This window comes from Lygodium microphyllum, chromosome 4 (genome assembly GCF_053477565.2).
Source record: "Lygodium microphyllum isolate KBCC chromosome 4, Lygodium_microphyllum_v1.1.10, whole genome shotgun sequence".
NCBI classification, from domain to species: domain Eukaryota; kingdom Viridiplantae; phylum Streptophyta; class Polypodiopsida; order Schizaeales; family Lygodiaceae; genus Lygodium; species Lygodium microphyllum.
In genome coordinates, this window is record NC_141138.1 from 178,685,512 (window position 1) to 178,696,482 (window position 10,971).

A 10,971-nucleotide genomic window follows, 5' to 3' on the forward strand; every position below is an offset into this window, starting at 1 on the left:
ACTAATAGGGGTGGGTGCGTGTGTGTGTGTGTGTGTGTGTGTTGGGAGGACTAGATTCATGGAAAACCTTAGGAATAGAGGGCTTGTGAAGACAACACTCCATTTGAAGATTTCTTAATTGAGCTACCCTTCATGCTTCACCTTAATATAGTATATGCCTTCTAACATTATTAGCAACTATGACATGATGCCATTGTGTCAATTCGGTGCTCACACATTTTTCATGATGCTCATAACAAGAGTAAGTGAAAGTTCATATGGCTAAAGAGCCTTCATTTACATAAGCTTAAATAGTAAGAATAACTAGGCAAAGAAGATAGACATATAGACAACGGTATCATGGTGCAACAATAGTGCATTAAGGCAAGTCTCATGGCTTAGGAGGATATGGATACTTCTCTTTGGGGAAAGGGAATTTGAATTTGGGGAATTGGAATTTGGGGAATTTGAATTTAGGGAGTTTGTAAACAGGTGGTTCGTAGATGGGTGGTTTCTCCATGGGTGGTTTCTCCATAGGCGGTTTCTCCATAGGTGGTTTCTTCATAGGCGGTTTCTTCATAGGCGGTTTCTCCATAGGTGGTTTGTAGAAGTAAGTGGCTTGAGCATCTGCATTTACCCCATACCAAGTGATGTTCGTTTGAAATCAGCAAGCAAAAGGAGGACCTCATTGTAATAACAACTCTTAATCACATCTTTGAACCACCCAAGCACTACCGGATAACTATTCTATAACTAATTTACCCGATACCAATTAATCCTTCGCTTAAATCATCAAAAGGGGCACCACATAACTGACTTAGGTTTGCTTTATATTATCTAAATGACCGTGTAGGCTTCATCCGAATCTCTGTGCTCCGAAGGGCAAGCCATACAAGATGTGAAACTTGACCTCGCATACGTCATGCAGCACTTATCCAGGCTGCCAACGGGCATGCCGCTCGTTGGTACATTTGTCATTAACGTCATTGCCAGTTGATGTTGGAGGCTCTTTGCCGTCAAAGCTAGGATATGAACAAGATTGCACTTGTTCTTGTTAGTCGAAGATAGAATATGAGCCACATATTCGCATCGTTTGAGTGCGGAATTCATCGGTCGGAAGCAGACGACGATTGCAAGCTGCGTGTGAAGTACGACGTAGCATAGAAAACATGCATGGTGGCACAAGGGATAGCGAAGTGCATTACGAGAATCCAGCGAGAATCAAAGATACTATCAATTAATATGGAGAAGGCCATTGATGAAGCATATAGAGCTATGGAGACCAACAGGAGATCAGCAGAGCTGAGAGGATGTACGAGTGAGCTGTGATAGTTAGTTACCTTTGTGTTGCAGGGCCTCAGAGACCTGCTGCTTGTACTCGCGCGCTGCTGCAGACCCGACCAAGCAGAGGATCATGAAGAGGGCCAGCAAGCCTATGCCTAGCCACGGCGCCGGTCTGCTGCAGCTGTACCTGCCAGCCATACCTAATTACTCTTGTTCCTGATTCTCTGATCTCTTTCTTTGCCTCTCGGCAACCCTCCTCTCGCCCCGCCGTTTTATATTGGGCCTCCATGGGATGATCTTATCGTGTCTGTGTACTACGCCTCTGTGTGTGTGTGTGTGTGTGTGTGTGTGTGTGGACCAGGGTGTGTCCATGTCTAGCTAGCTGTTCAGCCACCGTCTTTAATTGCGATGGGCCAGCCATAATTCCTTCCCCAGTCCTCCCATCAGCCTCTTTGTAACTCTCTCTTCATCTGCGTTTTGAGAAAACTACTAGCGTGGAGGTGCCCAAGGGCTGTCATGATCACATCCATGTTGCCCACGGAGTGGTTGTTGGCGTACCAGCTTACCAAGGGCACATGCCACAGTGCTTCTCCTAAAAGCTACGTGCTTGCTTCCTTACGAGGACAAATTGTCAATGGCAATTGTCCAGCTCCGTTAGTTGAGCAAATTTATGATGTGCACATGGAGAGCATTTTCAAGAAACCTTGAACGTTCGTAGCCTGTAGGTGTTTTCCATGGCTCTCATCAATGCCATTTCCGATTCTTTATCACTTTTAAACCTTGCCTCGAAACTTTGGAGGCTTTTTTATCAAACCTTTACAAGTTCACTCAAACGGTAAACCTTGGTCCTTGGTGTTTCATGAACGCTAGATGATGCCAACGTGAACATGCTTCATCTTAACCTTTCCTATAGTGGTATTGAATCCAATGTTTCTTAACTTGCAATACATTCATGGCAAATTAAAAGCATGAAGTAAAGGCTTTGTTGTTAATAAGCAGTAATAATACCAGACCTTTGCAAGGTGCATTTCTAATATGTTCATAATTGAGCTCCACAATTCACACTTAAAAAAGTAGAAACAAGAGATGCAAGATTACAAAATCACATTCTCTCTCACACACAACCGTGAGCACTCTAACGTATTATCCACTATAACTATGTTGTGAAGCTCATGGTCATGTGGATACCCAAAATTCCAGCATGCTACTAGAGCAAGCAACATCCTTAGATCTAGACCTTGCACAATTAGTTCTCTATTAAGACATCATTAGGCACTAATCTCTCTTCAGTACACTTCATTTTTTTAATCATTTTTCACTTGCCTTCCTTGGAGCCCTAAAATCTTTTACTCTCTCTCCTCTTTATTCTCACCCTTCATCCACTCACCTAAATTTTCTTCTCTTATTTTATCTCATCTACCTTCTTTAGAGTTCTTCAATTATCTAGATCCTCGTTCTCTTATATTCTTTCTTACATTGTCGCTTCACCTACTCTCTCCTTCCCTTTTTTTCCTTTTCATCTACCACTCTTTTGGGATTTGAGGGAGAGCTTTTGTGGGACCCTTCTAAAGAGAAAGAGGGAGAGATTCTTTACTATATTAAGGTTTTGTGAAACCTTAGATAGCTGAAAAAGCAAAATCAATAACATGTGATCAAGAGTGGATCTAGTCCAAAGAGAGGCTCCAATATGAAAGGTGACCTCCTATGGAGTCAAAACATCGTAAGGTCTATCTCAATAGGCAACCATCCGCATCAATCATGGCTATCTCAATACCAATCCACCTAGCAGATTCCACATCTATGTCCACATTAGCTCAACAATCTCAACATAGAAAACAACAGCATCCCCATTCCATGCACACATCAAGGATCCCCTTAGGCAATTAGTGCACATCAGTGATATTTTTGTGATATGTAAGTTTTTTAACTAAGAAGATTTCTATTAAGGTTAATAAACTTAATAATACTTAAGTCTCCGTTCACACCATTAAGGGCTCTAGCCCTTGACCATATTGAAGTCCCTCTTAGTGCCTATTCACACAAGAAGAAGCATTATTTGCACGAGCACTTATTTATGCCTGCTTTATTTTATCAACAAGAATGTATTGAAAGAGCACAATATTTTGGCCCCAAAAGGCACGCCTTGAGGATCACAACAACTCAAACCCAATGCTTGATGTATATTCCATGAGGATATCATTCTATTTCCATATTGTAAAGCATGGGAGGGCTCCCAATACTATTATTGGCCATCAAGAGAACCAATACACAAGATGCTTCTACATCTAGATCTTGCAAAATTAGGACATCATAAGACACTAGTTATCACTCTTAGCACTTTTCTTTTTATCATTTTTCACCTACCTCCCTTGGAGCCTTCAAATATTCTACTCTCCCTTCTCTTTATTCCCACCCTTCATTTACTCACCCATTCTTATTCTTTCCTACATCCTCTTCTCTTAGTTTATATCATCTACCTTCTCTAGAGTCCTTCAATTACCTACATCATCATTCTCCTAAATTCTCTCTTAAGTTTTCTCTTCACCTACTCTCTCCTCCTCTCTTTTTACTTTTCCGCTACCAATATTTTAAAATTTGAGGGAGAGCTTGTGTGGGTCCTTCTGAGAGAAAGAGAGAGAGATTATTTGCCTTATTAAGGATTTGTAAAACCTTAGAAAGAAAAATCAAAATCAGTAATAGGTGATCAAGATCAAAACTAGTCCAAAGAGAGACTCCAATGTCAAAGTTGACCTCTTGTGCAATCACAACATCATCAAATCCAAACTTATTAGGTTGCCATCAATGAGAACTTGTAGCGTGCCTGCCTATCGAGTGTCCAAGCACGTTTTAGCGGTCCATCAAGAAACAATTCTAGGTGTCACCATCGTGCACTCCCATGGAATGTTTCGGGGTTTGTCGCCTAGGGTTTCCAAAGTCCGCCTCCCAACGGAATGTCCACGGCCAAACCCACTATGACCGACCTGAAATTTGGGTTCCTAGTAGACAAAGTCTCTTGACAGCATCCTAGCATCGAGTGTTTTGGATATCCTACTTTACGTAGAGATACCCAATCCAAAGCAGATCCATACCACACTTGGTTCAAAGAGAATGGGAAACGAGAGGGATGAGCAGCTCAACCTCTTTGCCCATAGGGCATAGTCCCATTCCGCTCCCCTAAAATGGCACAAATCAGGTTCTAACTTAACAATACCTAAAGTCATCGTTGGTAAAACCTTGTGAGAAGCCTCCCAGTTCTCTAGGACCACCCACAACCCATTGGGAATTCCATCCACCCACTTCCCTTGATAGCTTTAGTTTTCTAATTAGGTCCTACCACATTTATTTGCAACATTTAAAATTAGCTTCATTAATTAATCCTTTTACGGAACAAGGTTCATTCACTAATTTACAGCACGGACACGAAAACAAAACAAGTAGTTCTTTTGACAAACAAGTTCCTTAACTTATCTTCAAGTTAATCTCTGTCTCCTACCCATACAGGAGAATTATGTATCCCTTCTATCAAACAAAAGTACCTGGTCCAAATCACATGGCACCAAAATTTCCATCCTTTATCTAGAATAGGATCTTCCAATGCCTCCATACGTTGGGCTCATGGCAGTCTACAGCTCCGTTCTGAACTCGACAAGGGGTGTCCAGAGCTCCCCTAACCCCAAGCGACCTAGGAGTGAGATACACTTTCCGTGGTTGGCCTTTTCACCACTTGACCATCGGTCTGTGAATTGAGCAATGCCCTCTCGGGGTAATCCATAGTCCGATCTTGGAGATGATCCATGTGTGCAAAATATCATTCCTTAATTGATCCAATTAAGAATCAAGGCAATCAACCTAATGTCATCTTCTTTATCCAAATCACAATGCAACGATTAGTTGATTGAAAAAAAAACATTTAGGGTATTGTTTAATCAACCAACAAAACTAATCATATTTTTCCCAAACAATACAAGAATAGACGTGATAATAACTCCATCGCATATTTGCTCTCCCCCTTGGGATCAAAGAGCAATTCTATGCAAAATTTACTTAATACTTGTATGCACAATTCCTAATGTTATTCTTTTTACGATTATGCTATCCATAACTCCTAACCAATTTCTCTATCAACGAATAAGCCATACGCAACTAGTGCAATTAAGTTCCCTTGCTACATGCACTTTGCAAAATCCATCTTTTGAATATGTGAGAAGAGGTTTATCCCTTCCTCCCAAGTCCTATTCTCGTATGTCATAGCATGGGCCTAGTGTATCTCATGCGAGAATCAAAGAAAGCATCTAACAATTTAGAAAATACATTACTTACGACCGGAACCGCAGTTGGATTGGCAGTGATGCCTTCGCCCAAAGCTTCATTGCCCATTGTAGGATTGCCATCCGCACATGGCATTCTTCACTTGAAGGCCATTGTCCACAAATAGACTTAAGAGATTAAGAAGGTAGAATAGATTCGAGACGGGAGAGCGTAAGAGAAGATGGCTAAGTCGAGGATTGAGATAGAGGGAATTGTGCAGCCTCTCGTAGTAACTCTTCTCTTCTCTCTCTCTCTCTCTCTCTCTCTCTCGGAGGGGTATCCTTCTCTCTACCTCTCTCTCGCAACCTTTCAGGGTCTCCTTATGCTCCCTTGTGCCTCCCCATGCCTCATATTTATAATGAATTAGAGAGGAGGGGATAAGGCTGAGAACAAGAGTGGAGGGGCTCTTGGAAGACTCGCTGATGTGATGCTCAGATCATAAATCTAACGGTTGCATTGGCTCCAAAAGGGGGGTCAAACCCCAAGACACTTGTTTAGAAATCTCTCAGTTGACTCCTTCTTTTCTCTGTTCGAAGTGCTGTCTACTGCCTATAGACTTCAATCGTGGCGCACACGATTTTGCCAGTCACTTTTCTTTATCTTTTTCTTTTTATTAAATCTCCAAAACTAACTAAAACATCACTTGTCTTTTCTTTTAAATAATTTTCAATTCTATCTTTTTAGGATAAAATCTAAAATATACTAGTTTTTTTTGCTCAAAAATCTAATATTTTTGGACCATCCAAACTATACACATTAATACTAGTGATTAATATGGCTCATAAGTCTCGTTCACATTGTAACTTCTGTGAAGGGTGGCTACGGTCCTTGTCAATCTGAAAAAAATGTCAGTTTACGACTCTTGGTTTTTTTAATATATTTTTAATTATATAGAAATTATTATTTATTAATGTTAGTTAGTTTTTACCTTAGTTAGTCTTTAGTTAGTAATCTTACTAACTTATTAATTGACTAACTAACTTTTGAACTAACCAACTAACTTTTATTGTGTGAAAATATTACAGAACCATGACCAACTCAACAAGAATCCATGTAGCAGATTCTGTGTCTATGTCCACATCAACTTAGCCAGTGTAGCATAGAAAATGGCAGCATCCTCATTCCATGTGGGCATAACGAGCTCCATCAAAGCAATCAACATAGATAAATCAGCGTAGCATAGAAAACAACTGTAATATTCCCATTTGAAAATATTACTAAACCGACCTCCCGCTCTCATCGTAAACTCGTGCAAAGATTATCACCAGTGCCAGCAACTAATCTATAACCACACGCGAGAAATGGAGACACTCCACCTTAGGAAAATAAGGCCGGGGATTCAAACCTGCATAGCCGCGGGAAAACTCCCTCTTGGGAGGAGGTTAAGGGGATAAAGGTGGAATTATTGCAAAATTTTTGAATTTATCTTCCCCAGCCGATGTGAAGGAGGGGGAAAGGGATGGGCTAGTAAGGGCAGCATGAGGAGGTGGGGGGAGAGAGCCATGCAACGGGCCACGTGGGGAGGTCCCCTCTCCCCCCCCTTGGACTATAAGAACCCCCTTTGTGGAGGGGGGGAGAGGAGGAGGCTGCGACAGGCTGCATAAGGCGTGTGTGAAGGAGACAGCAGGAGGCGTTGATGCTGCCATTGTGGAGGAAGGGGGGAGGTCACCAGGCTGCCGTGAAGGGGGGGGGGCCGTGAAGAGGCTGCCGTAACGGAGGCTGCCGCGAAGAGGGCGACCGTGAAGGAGGGGGGCCGCCATGAAGGAAGGGGCCGTGAAGGAGAGGGCGACCGTGAAGGAGGGGGGGCGCCATGAAGGAAGGCGGCTGTGAAGGAGGGGAGAGCCCCAATGCCGTCCGTGGAGGAGGGCCCTGCCGTGGTGTAGGACCAGAACGCCTCCCAAATCCTTATCTCCACGCCACGTAGTTTCCTGAAGCTTCTTAGAAGCTTCTCTAGGAAGCTTCTAAGGGGCTTCTCTAAGCCCCCTTCCTATTGGAACCACCGCAAATCCATGTTAGCCCCGATTTTTAAGGCCTTTTCCCATGGATTTCCCCACACAAGTCCATATTACCCCCATGGGTTCCTTTTAAACCCCTTTCCCTTTGCAACACCCACAAGCCCCCTAGCGCGGACTTTGAAGAGAAGAAGGGGAAGCCTACAAGCCTTCCCACCTATCACCCACAAGGCTGGCCCTAGCATTTTTGGGAAGGAGAAGAAGAACTCTAAAGCCCCATTCTTGCAAGGCCCATTCGCAAGAGCTCCTTCCCATAACAAGCTTCAATTCCCACAAGCTTGCTCGAGAAAGCCCCAATTCCCGCAAGCACTTATTAAGTTTCATTTTCCACAGCTCTTCTGCAAAAGGCCCAAGTTCCAATCCCTAAGGCCTTCCATAAGCCAAATCCCACAAACCGGTATTTCTTTTTCAAGGATCCGTACTTCAAAAGGGGATCTTGTACGTATGAGGGAGAAGGGCAAGATCTTGAGGCTGCATACCAAGGTGAGTACATTTATAGGCCGCGAAGGCAATCCGGAAGCCAAAATCACGCCTACAATGGGCCCTAAAAAGTCACAAGACGCGCTTGCAGAAGGATCTTCTCCTAGTATTTACATGGATATTTCTCGGAGTCCACAAGTCCAGGTTTTATCTATTTGGATTCCACACAAAAGTATTGAATTAATCACGATAACTTCATGGAATTAGGAAGCATTCATGCATGTTCAAATTCAACTAGTCAAGTTAAATGCAATTGGAAAATGAACTGGCTATTTGAACATTTATTAGAAATAGCTTAAGATATGAAAATTGATCATTGGTACGTTCAATGGAATGAATGAAAAGAGCATAAGGTGTCTATGCATTTGTAGGACCTTATTAGTAAGTTTCCTTTTGTGCATTCAAAAGTGACGAGCCTAGGACAACTGTTACCTCATTACAAGGTTAAAATTATTGAGGTACACCTTTTTACTAGGCGTGGAAAGATTAATGGCATGTCACATTTTTAGATAAATCTTCCTTGTAATGATTCATGAGGAAAAGTTAACACCCATAAGATGTTATTCGAAAAGAAATAGAAGGGCACGAAAATGATCTATGGACTTGCAAGTGGCATGTAAAATGGAATAAGTTAACACTAGCTTTAGTTTTGTATGAACATCAGTGACTACATTGTAGCTAGGAGAAAGTTGCGTATTGCATAGTCGTCATGCAAAAATGTCATTCATCAGGAGCCGCATTTAGGAAAGGTTGCATGGTTTATCAAAGCATAAGATTCTAAAGTGTAGACAACAAGGTTGTAGGCATGATTAATTGATGTAAGTCCTAGTAGGACCTAGGAAAGTTAGTGTCCAGATTATCAGGCATTTTTACTTTACCAAGGAAAGATAGGGTTATTGTGAACCATGTGATGCGTAGAAGCAATGAATCGCATGTTTACATGTATTGGTGTAGTTGTAACTATTTTTCCTCCTTTAGATCTAGTTTATTATCTCTAGGAAAGCTTCATCCTTGTCGCAAGACAAGTATATTGAGTTGTCTAAATCACCTAACCTACAAGGGATTCATATGGGCATGGTTCAGTCGATATGACAAATATCCCAAGTGCTAACTAGGGTTTAGCGCGATAAGGATTTGACCTAGTTTTACACTTGTTGCCAAGTCAAAACCCTCAAACCCAATGATCATACCCACATTCACGAAATGTTGAGTCAATTGGATGCTCATGCATAAAATGATCTAAGGTTTCTATCCTAAGGATCACTCATTCAAATGATGAAACTCCGACTGAGTTGGAAATTCCGAGGACCGTGGCCCAATATAATTAGGAATGGGTTGGGTAAGAAGATACCCTAAACCCTGCTACTTGGCTGGAGGTAATTCCGTGACCAGAAAACGCCATTCAATGGGTGAAATGTCCCCGTAGAATAGATGCAACACATGTGCAAAAAGTTGCAACATCGCATAGACTTGCGATTTGTCCACAAGAGAGTTTTGTCATTTCTTGAAATGAGGTTGGCAAGTTATTGCACAAATTTAACTAACAAGAGGATGAGTAATCATCCTGTTACATCACCTTTCTTGGGGAATAATTGCCAAGAAAAAGGAGAGTTAGGTATTTGCCTGGAAGCAAATGACCAATCAATAAATTGAAGCGACATGGTCACCGGGATTTACTATTAATAAAACCTAAGGCATTGGTTAAGTTGGGTTAACAGGATATGACCCTAACCCAAGGACAATAGGAATCTTGCCAAGTTGAAATTGATTCCGGATCGAATGCTGGATGCATTCGGAGAGAAGGATTCACTCCTTAACAGTTTGCCAAATAAACAACCACTGGAATTGATTGTGCTTGTAACAGTTTAGAAAGCACTGTTTGCATTGTTTGCTCAAGGAACTAAAGGATGAAAATATATCTAAATGCTTCAGGTTGAGGGCCTGAAGGGAGAGGCAGCTTCAGTTACCCCCGACTGCCTGCCTGACCCTAACCAAGGGGGTTGTTGACCGCGCCGGGAACGTGGACCGAACCCGCCGCGAGAGGTCTTTCCGTTGAGCTCTACTTGGAGCAGGAGGACGCTTGGGTGCCAGGGGGGCTCTGGCCGTAAATCCCTCGCCTTCCGGGTCCTGCACAAGAGGCTAACGTGACTCGAGATTGGATCTCGAGGCCCGCATACTAGTCTACGGGCGGAAACTTGGAATAGTAATCCCTATGGATTACTGGATAGCCTTCGGGCGGACTATGGACAAGCCTACGGGCGGAACTCCTTGTATTCCAAAGATAAAATGATGAAATGATAATAAAGAAGTTGTTTGATATTGTTTTTCTATGTCACGTGATAAGATTACGTGAAGGAACCAGTGCTTAACAGGGTTAATTAAAGAAGCTGATTGTTATATGTCAAATTAATGTGTTAGGTAATTACATAACTAAAACAAACCGAGGAAAGTGCGGAGGATGGACCATGGGTCCGTCCTACGGATGGGTGGTCTCGGTTAGCCGGGAACTTTTCTCAAAGATCTGGAAGAGCAGCGGGAGGTTCATCGAAAGCAATGACCGAGAATTATGTTTTACCCAATTTACGCTGTTCTAGGGGAACGGAATGGGACTATGGCAGAGAGGTTGAGTTTTGCATCCCTCTCGTTTCCCATTCTCCTTGAACCAAGTGCAGCGTGATTTCGCTTCGGACCTGGCGTTTCTGCGTAAAGTAGTTCGCTCGGGTCTGACGCTAGTTGCTGCTAGCTAATGACCAAACAGAAAAACCCAAATTCAGGTCGATCCTAAGTGGGAACGGCCAGGATACTTCCGCTACGTGGCAGACGCGGGAAGACCTAGATCGCAAGTCCCGTAACATTCCATGGGAGTGCCGGGCGGAGCTTTCTAGACATCCTTTCCAATGGACTGCTA

The 10,971-nt window shown here is 42.6% G+C and overlaps 1 protein-coding gene across 1 annotated transcript; it reads right to left on the bottom strand.

Moving 5' to 3' along the window:
- Positions 1-217: 217 nt before the first annotated feature.
- LOC148037962 (uncharacterized) lies at positions 218-1,526 on the bottom strand. The gene is made up of 2 exons (XM_087676999.1): positions 1,320-1,526; positions 218-606 (listed from the first exon to the last, which is right to left on the bottom strand). The coding sequence occupies exons 1-2, from the start codon at positions 1,459-1,461 to the stop codon at positions 371-373; spliced, it is 378 nt and encodes a 125-aa protein (XP_087533125.1). The 5' UTR covers positions 1,462-1,526; the 3' UTR covers positions 218-370.
- Positions 1,527-10,971: the final 9,445 nt, after the last annotated feature.

Excerpts from the sequence above, each read along its gene's own strand:
- LOC148037962 (XM_087676999.1), bottom strand. The coding sequence starts at position 1,461 with ATGGCTGGCAGGTACAGCTGCAGCAGACCGGCGCCGTGGCTAGGCATA. Across the intron at positions 607-1,319 it reads TGAGGCCCTGCAACACAAAG|ATGCTCAAGCCACTTACTTC; the intron begins GTAACTAACTAT and ends GGGTAAATGCAG.